Source organism: Neolamprologus brichardi, chromosome 5, assembly GCF_056152115.1.
Source record: "Neolamprologus brichardi isolate AB-2024 chromosome 5, ASM5615211v1, whole genome shotgun sequence".
Lineage (NCBI taxonomy): Eukaryota > Metazoa > Chordata > Actinopteri > Cichliformes > Cichlidae > Neolamprologus > Neolamprologus brichardi.
Window position 1 is genome coordinate 23,397,724 of NC_142108.1, and position 15,105 is coordinate 23,412,828.

A 15,105-nucleotide genomic window follows, 5' to 3' on the forward strand; every position below is an offset into this window, starting at 1 on the left:
TGTTTCATTGTAAGATCATAACAGTGATGGCAATATAATTGTTTGTTGTTCAGAAGAACAGTGTCCAGTATGTTGGCTATTATACTTTGTTGTGTTTGAAAATAAAAGTTGGGCTGATTTTAACATCATTACACAAAGTGTTGTTAATTATTTTTAATCATATTCAGGTTACCACAAATTGTTTTTTCATTTAGATGAACTTGAAATGTTTGTCAGTAAGTAAACAATTAGTATTGTACAGTCATAAATATCAAGTTATTCTTAATACTGCAGACTTGCAATGTGTAAGTTGTCCTAACAGTCACCTTAAGTAAGCTTTACTTAGTTTTTTTGAGGCAACGAGTTTCCTTAATTTTTTTTGGGTTCTGGGAACTAACAAGGCTGTACAGTGTACTCAAAATGAGTAAGTTGCCCTAACTTGGTCATCTTAAGTAAACTTGATCCAATTTTTTTGAGTTCTGGGAACAAATGAGCTTGTACAGAGTACTCAAAATAAATAAGTTGTCCTAATTTCGTCATTTTTAGCTAAGCTTTACTCAATTTTTTTGAGGCAACGAGTTTCCTCAATTTTTTTGAGTTCTGGGAACTAATTAGATTTTACAGTGTAGTTTTTTGATTTTTTTAAGTAATAGACATAGAAGCTTGTGGTAAATTTTAAAATATCTTCTGAAAATAAAATTTTACACAAAACTTGTGTCCCCCTCCATACAATAGTCAAATTTGTCCCATACTATTGGGAGCATGTCTGGAGCCACTGCAGCCATGCTGTTGTTATGCCGCTACTTCAACCATGTGAAACTCACTTTAAAATTAGAAGATTCATTTTGGTGTATTTCATTGCAACTTATGCTGTTTCTAATTGTTATTTCACTAGATGAGTAAATTTCACTCTGGCTGTGTAAAAATGTGCATAAAAATTATCTGTTGTGCATTTTCTAACTGGTATAGGTAGGGAATTTTATTTATTACAACATCCAAAAGCAAAAGAAAGAGTTAACATTTTTACTAGTAATTGTGCAAACTGGCATCTGCTGTATATATCAATTTGTAAAAGCACTCTTCAAATTGTAATTTAATATTAGCAAAGTCATCTCACTGCATCATCTCTGAGTATTGTAGCTGTGGATTCACAAACCTGAAAAAATCTGGATGCTACGTTGAATAAGCATTTTCTCTGTAGATAGAAGGATAGAAGGTAAGGTCTATGCCTCGTTTAAAAACTTGGTTAGGCTCATATTCCACAAGCTAGTAAGCTATTTAGCTACCAGGTTTGCACAATGAGTTCTTTATGAGAAAACATTTATGCGTAGGGGCCATAAGACCCCAGCGCCTCACCAGCTACTTGTGTTTCAATATGGGAGACAGAAAGTAAGAGTGAGAGATTGAAAGTGAGAGATAGATAAAGCAAGGAAGCAGGGAGAGAGACCAAAACAGAGACTGTAGTGTTAACACATCATTTTCACCTGCTGATTACCACGGAGTTAAGAAAAAAAGAAAAAACATGGGGTGGACCGAAGACCACAAATGCACAAACACAAACACATTGTGGTAGACACACAAGCATGTACACAACACAGACATACTCACACACACACAAACACAGAAAGATATGCACACAGTAGAGTTCACACGTTCTCACTCACACATAACACAGCAACCGCAAATACACGAAATTCCCATTCCAATTAAATTTAAGCATCTGCCAAGTTAATGCTCCAAAGTTTTGACAGAACTTGTAGCATAAACAACGAATGCCCCAAGGCACACACACTAGCTATGTACATTCCATCAAAAAAAAGTAAAAGCATTATTAAAGCATTTTCTCTTTCTCTCTCTCTCCCCTCTTTGAATGCAAGGTTAGATCCAGATCGAACCCACTGTCTTTACAGAATAACACCTTCATCTTTTTGATCTCCTCTCACTCTTCATCATCATTTTGTCTTGTTCTCTCTAATTCTCATAAAATGAAGCCCTTGAGAAAAACAACTGAGACAGAATGGCAGAAGGAAGGAGGACATGGCAGAGAAGAAAGGGGGAGGCGTGAATAAAAGGGGAAAGTGTCAAAAACAAAAGAAGTAAACATTAAAGGACAGACGGGAAGAAGAGTTCAAAAAACGACACCATAAAGTAAAACCCAAGTGATGAAAAAGGAGAAAGGGTGAAAAAAACTCTAAAATGGGAGAAAGGAAGACAAGAAGGAAATGAAGTCAGGACAAAAGAGTGGAAAACATTGCAGAGAAAAGGAAATGAAAAGGACAGAAAAAAGTTAGAAGTGGGAAAATGAATTTAAGAACGAAAGAGAGTGGGAAGCAAGAATAGCGTCAGAAAATCAGAAGACTAAAGTAGTACAGTGAAAGCAAAAAAAGGTCAAAAGGCCAAGATAGAACAAAGACAATTAGTTGCATGGCAAAATGCAAACACAGAGAAGTCCATAGAGAATGCTGGAATGGAGAATTATGGCTTCCTACTTGTTAAGTGAGAACACACTTAACACATACACACAGACACACACCTACACACACATAAGAGGCCATCAGAGATCTGATGGGCTGTCATTTTATCAAATGAACTGCCACTTATTGCGTCCTTACACCCCCGCTGGGATACTCATTATTGGCCATGATTGCCCCCACCTAACCTCTCCTACCTTCTTCCCTGCAAACTATGCACTCCAACATTTCTTCATCTCTGGGGCTTCTTCTTAACATGTCAATTATCATCAGCTTTGATTTGTGTTCTCTTCCCAAGAAGACGTAGTTAGAAGACTTAGAAGACCTCATTTTTTTCCTTCTTTGTTATCTTTCTCATCAGCCTTTTTTTTTTACCTCTCTGGCTCCAAGTCATGCTGTCACCATATTCAGACCATAGTAAATCATTCTTATTATATTAGTGCTACCCAAGGATTCTACTTAATGAATGAGATGAGTATAGCAGTGGATCACAGTACAGTTGTCCAACAGAAATAAGACAAAAGAGAATCAAGCAACTGCAAAGAGAGATTTCTAAATGAAATCTAAATTTTTAAAAAATAATTGAGAAATAGGTAAAAAGGCAACATAAATGGGAAAATAATTAAACAAATAATTAAAGCAATAACAAAAAAAAAACAAGTGCTTACTTACCCGCACATTTGGTCCTGGTTACCAGTGGTGGACCTGGGGGTCCTGTTCCTCCCTCTCCAGGTCTGGAAAGCAGGACTTTGATCTCATATTCGACATCTGGGTCCAGATGCCACAGTTTATATGTAGGGGAGTCAACCACATGGGTCTCTACCCAGTTCCCTGAAGTGGTCCGGTACTCCACTTCCTTCAGGATTATTGGCCCATCACCAATGATGCTGTTGGCATTGGGTTTGATCCAAAGGTAAGTGGCACCAACAGAAAGAAGCTCAGGAGGTGCAATGGGAGTGGGTGGAGCTGTGAAATAAAGACAAAAATGTTTATTTAAGTGTAAAATATTTCTCTTTTTTAAATAAAATAATCAATAAATATTCTTCTGAATACATCAATAAAAGGTTTTGTCCCTGAAAAATTACACAGTCCCTGATAAGTCACACAGCAAACAGGAAAAAAAAATACATCCCTTTCTTTTCACTTTAATTATATCTGCAGCTGGCCTTATCATTGATAATGCAGAATTTACTGCTGCCAAAAACTGAAAAAAATCCTTTTACAGACACATGTTGTACCTTTAAGTGTACAAATCCATCAACTTTTAATGTAATATTTAAGAATTACTCTGTCGCTAACGTGCACTTTACCTTTTGCAGTGAAAATAGATACCATTAAAGCTAAAGGAGACATTTGAGATGTCAAATTCTTTACCTGTAGCATTAATCCATCACTTTGTTGACACACTGCTGACAGCTACTTTGAAATAATGGCATCTGTCAAGCCTAAAAGCATGAAGTTTTATTGCTCTTTCCTTTTTTTTTCTTCTTGTCCAAACCAAGTTCACATTTTATAGGTAATATCCTTTCAAAATGAAAGTAACCTCTGAAATGACACAGACAAGAAAAGTTCTAACCCATATGAAAAGAAGTGTAACTAAAAGCAGACCATTTGCTATACTTGGGAAATACTATATATAATGGGGAAATTTAAATATTTGACACAACGACTTTCACTAAAAGCATATAATGTGCCTAAGTGCTGCTAAACACCAATGCCACAAGGGACTTTTCATACTCCCCACTATCACATATGAATGTGCAATACATGGTGAGTATGAGACCACGTAAATGATCTTCTGTTTTCAGGAAGAAGACATTAGGTATATGCAATCTACTGGAAATGTAATTATTTTAGAAAGACAAATTACATAGTAATATTAACTTTCAAAACAAAATGTGAAGGCACAGTAGTGTGACTCAACAACTGGCTCAGTTAAAGAGCAACAGGAGCAGATGGAAACAATGGCATGGAAATTAAATGGAGTATTTTTTACTGGCCCTCAGACAGTGCCGGTGAGAATTTTGTTCATCATTATGAACTATGGTAATTAGTATGGGCAGCTCCCACTTCTTGGGAGACCACTATATCAGCACCTTGAACAGCGGTCATGACCCACTTTTTAACAGAAGGATATGATGTGCCTGAGCTGCACTAGAAACAAGAGAATGCTGTCCAAGTGTGGATTAACTTCTTGTGTCCTTAAAATGTGAGTCATAATCACACTGTAATATTCTTTTAGGTAAAACAATAAAAATAAAAATCAGTTTCCTGGAGCTTTGTTGTGATACAGAATCTTTGAGGCATCTACACATGGATCAGCTTGAAAATTGATCAATGATTATTAAGATAGAGGCAATGATGCTCAGAAACACACACGTGCAAATTGAGGACCAACCAATTAAAGGTCTTTTCAAAATGAAGCTTCCTTACGCTACACAGTAATCTTCTGAAAACACTTGCAACTAAAAGAGTCATTTAAAGATTGAAGTTTGTGGTCTCTGAGAATGGATCTCTTTGCCATGGCAGGTGCTTCGTCAGTTGACAGCTCTGTTATGCTGGGTAAGAATAATGGTCCCTTTACTCCTGCAGTCTAAAAGCAAAAGTCCTGATTTCCCTCTCCAAGTTTTTTACTTTCCTCAAGGCTGCATTAGAATATGTATGGTGGCTGCGGGGCCGATGAATCAACTGTCAGTTACTGCATACTCATCCATCTCAACTATATGGAGGCTAAGTGTGTGTGTCTGAGTCTATGTGCATTTGTGAGTGTAGGAGAGAGTGACAGACAATAAGCATCTCTGTGTATGCCTAAGAGAGGTTTAGTGTGCTTTGCATGTATTTGAATGCATGTGCTTCTGTCAAAATATTTCCCTTCTTAGCAAACAGAAACTTTGATTCTTGGGATAAAAAAATGTATTATTTTCCATCACAAAATAGTGATACAGTGAAATAAAACCAATCATCACTACTGTATTAATCCCAAAAAATACATAAGAGTTTTGTTACAGTCTTTTGTCCAATGAGCACAGTTTAAATGTCATTTCCCCCACTCAAAGCTGGTCTCAATATGAAGGGAAAAATGTGCCATTGATGATGTTTCTGCGAACAACAGAGGTCCTTTTGCAAAGTAAGAAATAGTCATCACATCTCAATGAAGTAACCAAATGCACGTTTCCTTTTCTCATCCAGTGTCATTTGACTGCCTGAATTTTGGTTACCAAATGGTCTGAAACAGCCACCCAACATTTTTTTCAAGAAAAACACTATCTGTGTCTAAAGTCTGTCTGATTTTTGTCTGATCACAACCATTATCTCTCTGCCCCTTGATGTCAGCATTATAACATGTGGTGCAGTGAAAATTGGTTTCTAGGTTAGTTAGTTCAGTACGATAAAAAATGGGCTCCAGAATGAGAAGTCATCAGTCAGTTTAAGCTGCCCTTGCTGGCTAGTTAGTTTTATTTCCTCTTGGCTTTCTTACTAATCTATCAGTTCTGTTTTTAGGATATTGCCTTTTTATCAACAGATAGGTCATGTTAAACTTTTTCTAGTTAGAAAATATAGTGAGGAAGTATAGGTAACGTTCAAGGTACTACAGCTGTGTCCAGTTGCAGTAGTCATACAAAACTGGATGTTACTTTTCCCAGAACATTTTTAAGCGTAACTCACAGTAGGAAAATGGTCTCATCTACTTGAAAGGCTAGACAAATATTGCAAAAATTGTTGGGTTTTTTTAGTATTGCACTAAATGAGGTAAACACGCCAAATCACTGACAACTACCTCTAAAAGAAGCTTGTCAACCTTTGCTACAAGTGCTTTAACACAGACTTAACTGTTCATTAACATCATTTATATTCAACAACTTCTCCTGATGTTACTCCACTGGAAGAAAAGCTAAATCAATCAATCACTCCCCGCTCCTTCTGTTTTCTCCCACCATCTCTCCATTTCTCCCTCTGCCAGCTCATTTGCAGCAGAGAGTTACAGAGGCCACCCGGTGACATGCAACCTGGTACCCACGATGATATGGAGTGAACACACATTTTCAGAAACTCAGACACAGACGTTTGCTGATAAAAAATTGACTCTAATACCTCTTGTACATATGCATGCAAATGCACCCACACAAAACGAAGCATGGGCCTGCATGTAAATACAAACAAATACATGACTATACTTACACATACCGCAACTGGAACTGAATGATAAACCGGAGATACAAACACAATAACTTGTAAGAAGCACACACAAGCATTTCAGTACATGTAGACTATGTATTGCAAGCATATGCGGGGATCTCTAATGAATAAGAAAAACTACAAACATATTCTGATCGCTAATCAACAGCTTTAGCCTTCAAACTTGACTTCAAACAGTGATGTTAATGAACTGTGATAGGAGGGCGAGTGGAGGGCAGAAGAAAGCAGAAAGGTCTTTTGAGAGTAAGGGAGACAGGGAGCATATAGGTAGAACCGCAAACCACGACTGGTGAGATTTTATCATATATTTAAATGAAAAGTAAAAAAGAGAGAAAGTGAGGAAAGAAACACAATGAAGGAATGTTGCCAAAATGGTGAGAGTGAACAATGCTTAAAAAAGTAGCAGGACAAATGCTGCACCAGCGAGCTGAATATGACCCTTGTGCAATCAGTCCTCTGAAAAATTTTTTGACATTGAGGTTTTTTTTTCTGATTGGCAGACAGGCCCTTGTTAAAATTGTGTTACAAGAGACTTCAAATGTAGCTCTTGTTAGTTAAATGACTTCTCTAAACCTGCACAAATTATATTTGCATATCTGCTTTGCTTTTCACATTCATCGTTTTAGACTTTTAAAAAACTCCCAAGACATAAAACATTGCATTACAAAGTAAAAAAATGCAGCAGCCAACAATAATTCTGTCATTCATACGGGAAACAGAACGTGTCTAAGGCACTCTGAATGCCTACAAGACTCAAGAATTCATAGAGAAACTAACAGCATATGTAACCTGATGGAATCTTTTTATTATTATTATTATTTCCTGCAGGTTAAGTTACCAAAAAGTTAATCTTATATCTTGATATTTGAAAAATGCAGAAAACTCACTGAAACTGATTTGTAAACAAATAATTGTGATAACATCTTTTCAGGTGTTTTTATGAGTCAGATTCTCTCGTGATGTTGGTGTGTCAGGACACTTCAGGGTGCTACACGTTTCACAAACACCACAAACTGTATGCTGAATGGTTAAAAATGCTTTTCATCTACTGAAAGTTAGATACGAATATAAACAAGAGGAGAGAATAGGCCGTTTCCACTGAGCTCTTCCTGCAGAGCTCTGTTATGCCTCCGCAAAAGCCACATACCTACTGTAGTAAAAACAAGCAGAAATTAGGATACAGCGGGCAAACAGCGCCGTAACTCTGGGCCCATAAAGACCACTGTGTAAGTATTTATGTCTATGTTTTTGCAGCAGTCGCAGCCCCAAAAGGTTTTATCTTTTGTATTCTGGAGTCTTGTTGTCTGAAGACTCATCGTGCCTCGTGTTACTACACCCTGCGGGAACAAAGTATATGGATCTACTTTTTACTACACTGTATTATATTCCCAGTATGGTGTTTAAAGAAGGCTCATGATGTGTCCGTGTCAAGACAAATAAGCTAAAAACAAAAGAACTTAAGTAATGTTTTTTGTACAGTGGAAAAAAAATGTCCTTGCGTGTGCTAAGTTTGCTTTACTTATTGTAGTTTTTATTAGTGTGCACACCAAAAAGCATTGGCTGTTTCTCTGTGTGTGTTTGCATTGTAGAGATTTTTCTGTCTATAGTAGTTTCTCTCCATTATTAAGACCTCAACGTCATTTAGACTAGACTTTCTCAAAATGTCCAACGGGTATTCAGAAAATCAAAAGCCTACATAGTTTCTATTTTCTAATTTTAAGAGAGAGATTAAAAGATTACACATATATACTAGCCCTACTTGTCTTTTAACTAATGGATATTTAGAAAATTATCTCAAAATTGAATTTTTCAGTAGATGAATTTTTGACACACCAGCTGGTAGCAAAAAAAACAAACAACAACAATCTTTGAGAAACTTTAAGTGAACATTTTATAAAAGGAGAAAACTGTAGACATTTTTTCATGTCCGTAGTGGTCTTGACCCTTTTAACTAGGTAGGAAAAAAAAGACACATTAAGTTTCCATTTGTATGCACCACAGTCATGAAACAGCATATGCACCTGCACGACAATGAAGTGCTCACTTTCTGCCCTCCCATTTCAACACGTGTATATATAATGAACCTATCTGGCAGCCAAAACGAAGCATATACAATCTTTACCTGTAGAGGTTTGATACAACAGGTAATTACCACATATATGTTTTTTACATAAGTATTAACCAGCCTTCCTACAAAACCAAAAAACTGTGACTTCACACATTTTACAGATTAAGTGGACCTCTTGAATGTAATCACAGGTTGTTTAAAGTGTCAGTGGACAAACCAATGTTTTTTAAGTGTTACACATAAATAAAGATTGAACGAAGAACACAGATTATCTTTTGACTGTTTGCATCGTGTTATTTTCTTTACTCTTACAGTAACCAACCAATCAAAACTAAGCTATATGTTAATTAGAGTTAAAAATAGTTTTGGATTTTTTATTTTATTTACTTTGTAGCTATCATTATTCCATCTTAAACACTACTGTTTTTGCAATTTTATTATGTCTGCTACTGTCTAGATACAACATACATATGGGTATTAAAATTTTTATAACGTTGGGGAGACAATCCCTACTTTTTTTACTATTAGTTATTCTTTTTAAATCATTTTTGACATGAGTGATAATAAAAGCAGGAACATTTCATTACCAGTTTAACCAGAGTGCAGCAACAAAGCACCCCCAGCCATCATGACATTTTGACCTGTCTCAGTTAGAGGTTATACTTGTGATGCTGTTAATATTAGTTTTTCTGAGTGTGTATTTTCTTTTAGATTTACCGTTTGTGGCAAATCTAAAAGTACTTTTGACTGCAACTCAGCCATGTTCTTGGAAAGTGAAGGATTATAAGATTGCAAACGCGTGTGTGTGTGTGTGTGTGTGTGTGTGTGTGCAGTGGGTGAAAGACTGAGTGATATTAGGCTTCAGCCCACCAGAGGAGAGAAAATATATCACCCCAGTGGCGGAGAAGATGGAAAAATCTGTTGCACCAAAAATGACAGTCACTCTGCCAAAATCTGTTTTTCTCCCATTTCAACAGTGGAGCAAGAAGGAGTAATGACAGTCAAGATGATAACAGACTTTTCTTTTCTTTTGTCCATGAACTGCTTCCTCTCCCTCTATCTGGCCCGTTTACATGGGTTTTCTTTCCTTTTAATAATCCAGGCAGAATAAAATCCTCAAAAATGAACTTTATCAAGTAGCTATTAAATAAGCTGGAGTTGCCTTTTATTTACAAAAATCTGAATATGTTGTTAAAGGATATGTTTTGAACAATATGAAAGTTTGAAAAGACAATTTTCTTTTCTGTCTTTCCCCATATTAGTTTTTTTTTTCTCTTTTTGCTTAATCTCCTTGTAAATTGTTGTCTTATCAGTAATACACTGCAGGTCCATTTCGCAGCTCCTTGAACTTCATCTCAGTTCCTCTCACATAGCAAAGATAAGACACACGTACACACTCACATGCGCACAGATTAGCATAATTCAGATATGATAAGATCAACAGAATTTGCCAAGTGTTAATGATAACTGCCACATGGCAGCTTTTTGAGTGGAACAAATTTATATTGGATAGTTTTTTAGTATTTCAAACTTCTCTATCTCTGATTTCCAGGTTCACCGTTCAGTGTTTCTAGAACACTGAGCACCAGTCTGTAAAGTGATGTAATTTTGTCAACCAACACTTTTTTTTCTTTGAAACAGCACTGTAATTATGCAAATTGCAGAGATATTTCACAAGAGCCGGTGTCACTTCTAACCTCTAATTTAAGCGAGCTGAAGAACACTGCAAAGACACCAATTCATTTTCCTTATCATTTAAAGATCAACAGGCAGGGGTTTACTGATGACAGTTATCAGACTATGCAGCTGAAATATCAAGGGACTCTGTTTGTTGCTCCTGTCATGTGAACTAAGATATCAGATAATTCATTGTTATAAAAGGCAGCAATCCAAAAAGAAGAAAGTTCATAAGGATGTCACATTTTTAAATGGTGCTGTCTTAAATCTTTCAACAAGCAAGATAAACAAACCTGTTAGACCGAGGCATACCTAAAAGCATCTAATTCATAACTATGATGTTTTCTTTCTGCTTTTGGTCAGTTTTATTGTTTTTGTTCATCATTTAAGTTGGACAACATTTAAGAGACAAAGATTTTATTTATTTAGAATACAAGCCTGTATTCTGATGGCCCAGCCCTGTGTGCTTCAAATTTAATATGGGTATTCACTATTGTGAATGTATTCTACCTGAAGGGAAAATTTCTGACTCACTCATCAACTTGGTGCAAACTCGGTCCACTGACTTGTCCTCCCATTGTCTTCAGTATCTCCTGGTTTTAGCATTATTTCCACTGCCTGGCACAGCCCCACTCGCTTTCACTACTTTTGATAAAAGCTGTTTTCCCCTGCAGATAGCAGCTCCTGTAGCTAAAGTAGTCAGCAATGATTGTCATAGCAGTGCAGTGTAAAACTACTGTGAAATTATAGTAAATGACTTAGTATTGGCCAAACTTATTTGGAATTATTTCACCAAATACCAAGACATTACCTGGTACAAATAAGCTAATAAAATCAAATAGAGAAATGCAATTTTACATCATAACATGCATATCAAATTAAGTTGTAGTCATGTAATGTGCAGCAGGTCCAGGAGGAAAGCTTGGAGGTGTTCGGGGAACAGAACAGTGTTTCCATCTTTAAGGTAGTTTAATGTTGCCATTACCGATACTATGTAAACATGTTAGATTAGTTGTTTTGAACATTCATTTCAATGTAAAATCCTGCACTCAGTCTTACAAATGTATCAAATGTGGCTGTTTTTCTAAGAATATAAGCTAATTTTGAAATTGATGCCCCCAACTGGAGAAGTCCCAGAGAGGGATTAGTCTCTTAGAACATAAGATGGCGAGGTTAAAAGCTCTATCGTGCAAACAATAAAACATTTATAAACAAGATCCAGAAAGGCTGCCAGCCTTTATATGCTCATGCTTACTTGAGACTGACTGATGTAAAAGTTAGTGTTAGTGCCATGGATGACATACTGGTGATAACCACATTGATGCTGCTGGTATATACGGGTTTAGGAGTGACAAGGTGCCATCCAGAAGTCTATTTCAGCAAGAAAAATCCAAACCCCGTCTTGCAGACCTGTATAAACGTCTGTTTTCACCCACTGCAAACATTTGGAGCATTATGAAACACACAGAGGAACATGCCCTATGCAAATGTTTTTATGCCTTTCTTAAATTTCAACAGAAGTAATAATTGCGCAGTTTCGACATTTGCATACGCTGTCTTTATGCTGTTGAAACTTTTTTGCAGAAAAATATTAAACTATGGAAATGGAATAAATAAGGATAGATTGTGTTATCAGTACCTCTCAGACCACAGCGGTTGGTCTGACAGACTATGATGGGTCTTCGTGTCGTATGGAGTGTATCTGACAAGGTTTCACATAATGCTGTCACCGGGGAAACAATTCAGTGGTATGTGTTATTTTTCATAGTAATTATGACCATGAGTGCAGACACAGCCTCTGATTTGAATCTTTTTTCACTAGAATTTGTGAGATTGCGACACATTACGTCCCGTCAAAGTGTCCATAAAGATGACAGTCAACTTCTACCTGCTTGCTTAACATGAGCTGCTGGAGAGATAAGCTGGGAAAAGGTGAAACGAACTGAGAAACAGCAATGAGGAGACGATCTGATCTTCTTAGTTTCACAGAAATATTTTCCAGTGGTTTTTAATGAAATGAGAATTAATCCAAAATCTGTCAGGTTAGCAAAGATAAAACAGCAGGACAACTTTAGTGGACATGTTTCTCCACACTAAGTAAGTAAGTAAGTAAAACTTTATTTATATAGCACCTTTCAAGATAAAAATCAAAAAGTGCTTCACAGAAGCTAAAACCTAAAAATAAAAATCAACCAAAAGCAAGTTTAAAAAGATGAATTTTTAGCTGTTTTTTTAAAAGCAACCACTGAGTCCACAGATCTCAGGCTCAAAGGGAGAGAGTTCCACAATCTGGGGGCCACAGTTCCAAAAGCTTTGTCGCCTTTTGTTTTCAGGATCGTGTGTTGGACAGCAAGCAAGCCCTGGTCACATGACCTCAGGGACCTGCTGGGAATGTATGGATGTAAAAGTTCACTTATATATGTTGGTCCTTGTCCATCCAGAGCCCTGAAAGTCAAGGTCAAAACCTTAAACTGGATTCTGAATTTAACCAGTCTAACCAGTTGCTTGACTTCCATACTCCTCCAGTTGCTTCTCACTTCTGTTTTTTGTTTGTTTGTTTTTTTCAGTTATCGTTACAGTGAAAAATTAAATCTACTTGCTTTTAATTCGCCCAAACTTTCTTCTTACTTTTTCCCCATTTCACCTCATTTTCTGTGGTCCTCTCCCTTGTTCTTTTGAACTCTGCTGTAAACACATTTTTCTTTTACTCATTCATCTGTGCTGTCCTGTTTCTGATTTCAACTTTTCACCTTTACTGCATCCTCTCCTGCCTGCTTCCCTCACTTCTTGCTGACCCTCTTCTTACTTCCTCTCTCTGTCCAATTCGTTCCTTTTCTCACCCGCAGTCCTTCTCGTCCGTTATTCACCGTACCTGTTCATGCATTACTTATATTTCTCTTCAGAAATTCTGTGTGAAGTGTCCACTCTCTTGTACTAACACACACACACACACACACACACACACACACACACACACACACACACACACACACACACACACACACACACACACACACACACACACACAAGGAGAGAAGGAGATGCACATGAAAGAGAAATGGACATGGAATACCAATTACATGACAAACTGCTCAGTGTACACAACACAACGCATGCACAGACACATAGACACACGCACACTTAAAGACACACATACCCTAAGGCAAGCCCTAAGAACCTGGTTAAAGAGGCAGGCGGAGTGTACACTGGCTTAAGCTTCCCTTCTTATTCCATGCACACACACACACAGAAACTTACACACTCCCCGATGTAGCCAAACAAACAACATTGCACACTTTTTTACACTTTCTTTCTCCTTGGGGAGCTCATCTTTACAAAACTTATGAAAGTATGATAAACTAATAAACATTTTATTTATTTGTTATCCATTTTTTATTTTTTTGAGCTGCAGCACTGCAGTGCAGCTCTTCTGCAATCCAAGTTCTAGTAATCTATCAGTTTTTATGCCGAAAAAAGATCAAATTACACGAGTAAAGGTTTTGCAGGTAATGACTAATTTGGCCACATCACCATGACAGCTGGTGAGATAACTATTACATTTTGATTTCCCTTTTCCAGAATTACTGGATACACTCCCTCTCATGCTTGCTTAAAGGTAATTTGACTAAATAATAAGACCTTCATAAATCCCAGTGATTGGGTTTTATTTCTATTAAGTTTTTCATCATTTTATTTAGCTGGGCAAAAAACTAATAATATCTTTCACTTTCTTGATGTGTTTTTATTTCATGTTGATGTACATTTAATGCACATTTTCACAAACTATCAGTGGAAAAACACAGTCATGACATTCACATTACCTTGTTGTATTTTTCACAGAAATGCTGTTTTGATAAGTATTTACAGCTGGTTGTTCTGACACTTGTGTTCTATGTCAAACTATGAAAGCCTCCCTAATATCTTGAGGGCATAAACCATCTAAAAATGAATGTCAGGTTTGTTTACAGAATGAACTGTGCCCGTAGATAAGTTAAGGCTTTAAGAATATGGCATCATTTGTGCAAATATTATTGCAAACAACTGCTTGGAAAACTTGGAAATTGATTTTGGTGTGAATGTTTGACATTGCATTTGTCTGCCTTTTAAATGTTTGACATCTCATTTTGGAATAAAACTCCTCATTTGGAAGTCTAACATAGTTTCCAACAGTTATTTTTATAAATTGAAGGTTGTGTTGTCCCACACCCAGTGGGAGTTCAGAGCGTCAGTGAGTTTCTAGAGATCTGACACATACAGCTGAGCTGTCCACTCTCCTATTGATTTCCTTATCAGGGAACAGACACACAGAAGATGCTGGGAATGTGCTTTGGGCAACTGAAAGCTCTATGGACAAACACACATATACAGTATGCAGACACACACATACACACTCAGAGACCCTTACACATTGCAGTGGCACTGCTAGGTCTAATTCTTGGACTACAATCAGCTTTATGACCACCGAGGGAGACTTAGAAAAATGTGGCCATATTCCTGGGGAACTCGCACACATAACCAATACACACACTCTGCATGGTGTCCACAGGGCACTGGCTGTCAGTGGCTCTCCTGGATCTCTGCTACGCCCCACTGAGTCTTATCTATGACAGACAGAACAGGACACACATACACACTGATGCCCATGCCCATGCACAATACACCACATTCACAACTCAAATACAGCCTAAATTCATACTCCCTGAGACATGTCAG

At 37.0% G+C, this 15,105-nt stretch overlaps 1 protein-coding gene across 11 annotated transcripts in view; it reads right to left on the reverse strand.

The window, feature by feature from the left end:
• The window catches only part of ptprt (protein tyrosine phosphatase receptor type T), a 307,462-nt gene that overhangs the window by 197,310 nt on the left and 95,047 nt on the right, over nucleotides 1-15,105 (reverse strand). For all 11 annotated transcript variants that reach the window (XM_006783003.2, XM_006783002.3, XM_006783004.2 and 8 more), the window contains exon 8: nucleotides 3,123-3,416. In XM_006783003.2, coding sequence (XP_006783066.1) covers nucleotides 3,123-3,416 — 294 coding nt within the window. The remainder of the gene's footprint in view (nucleotides 1-3,122; nucleotides 3,417-15,105) is intronic.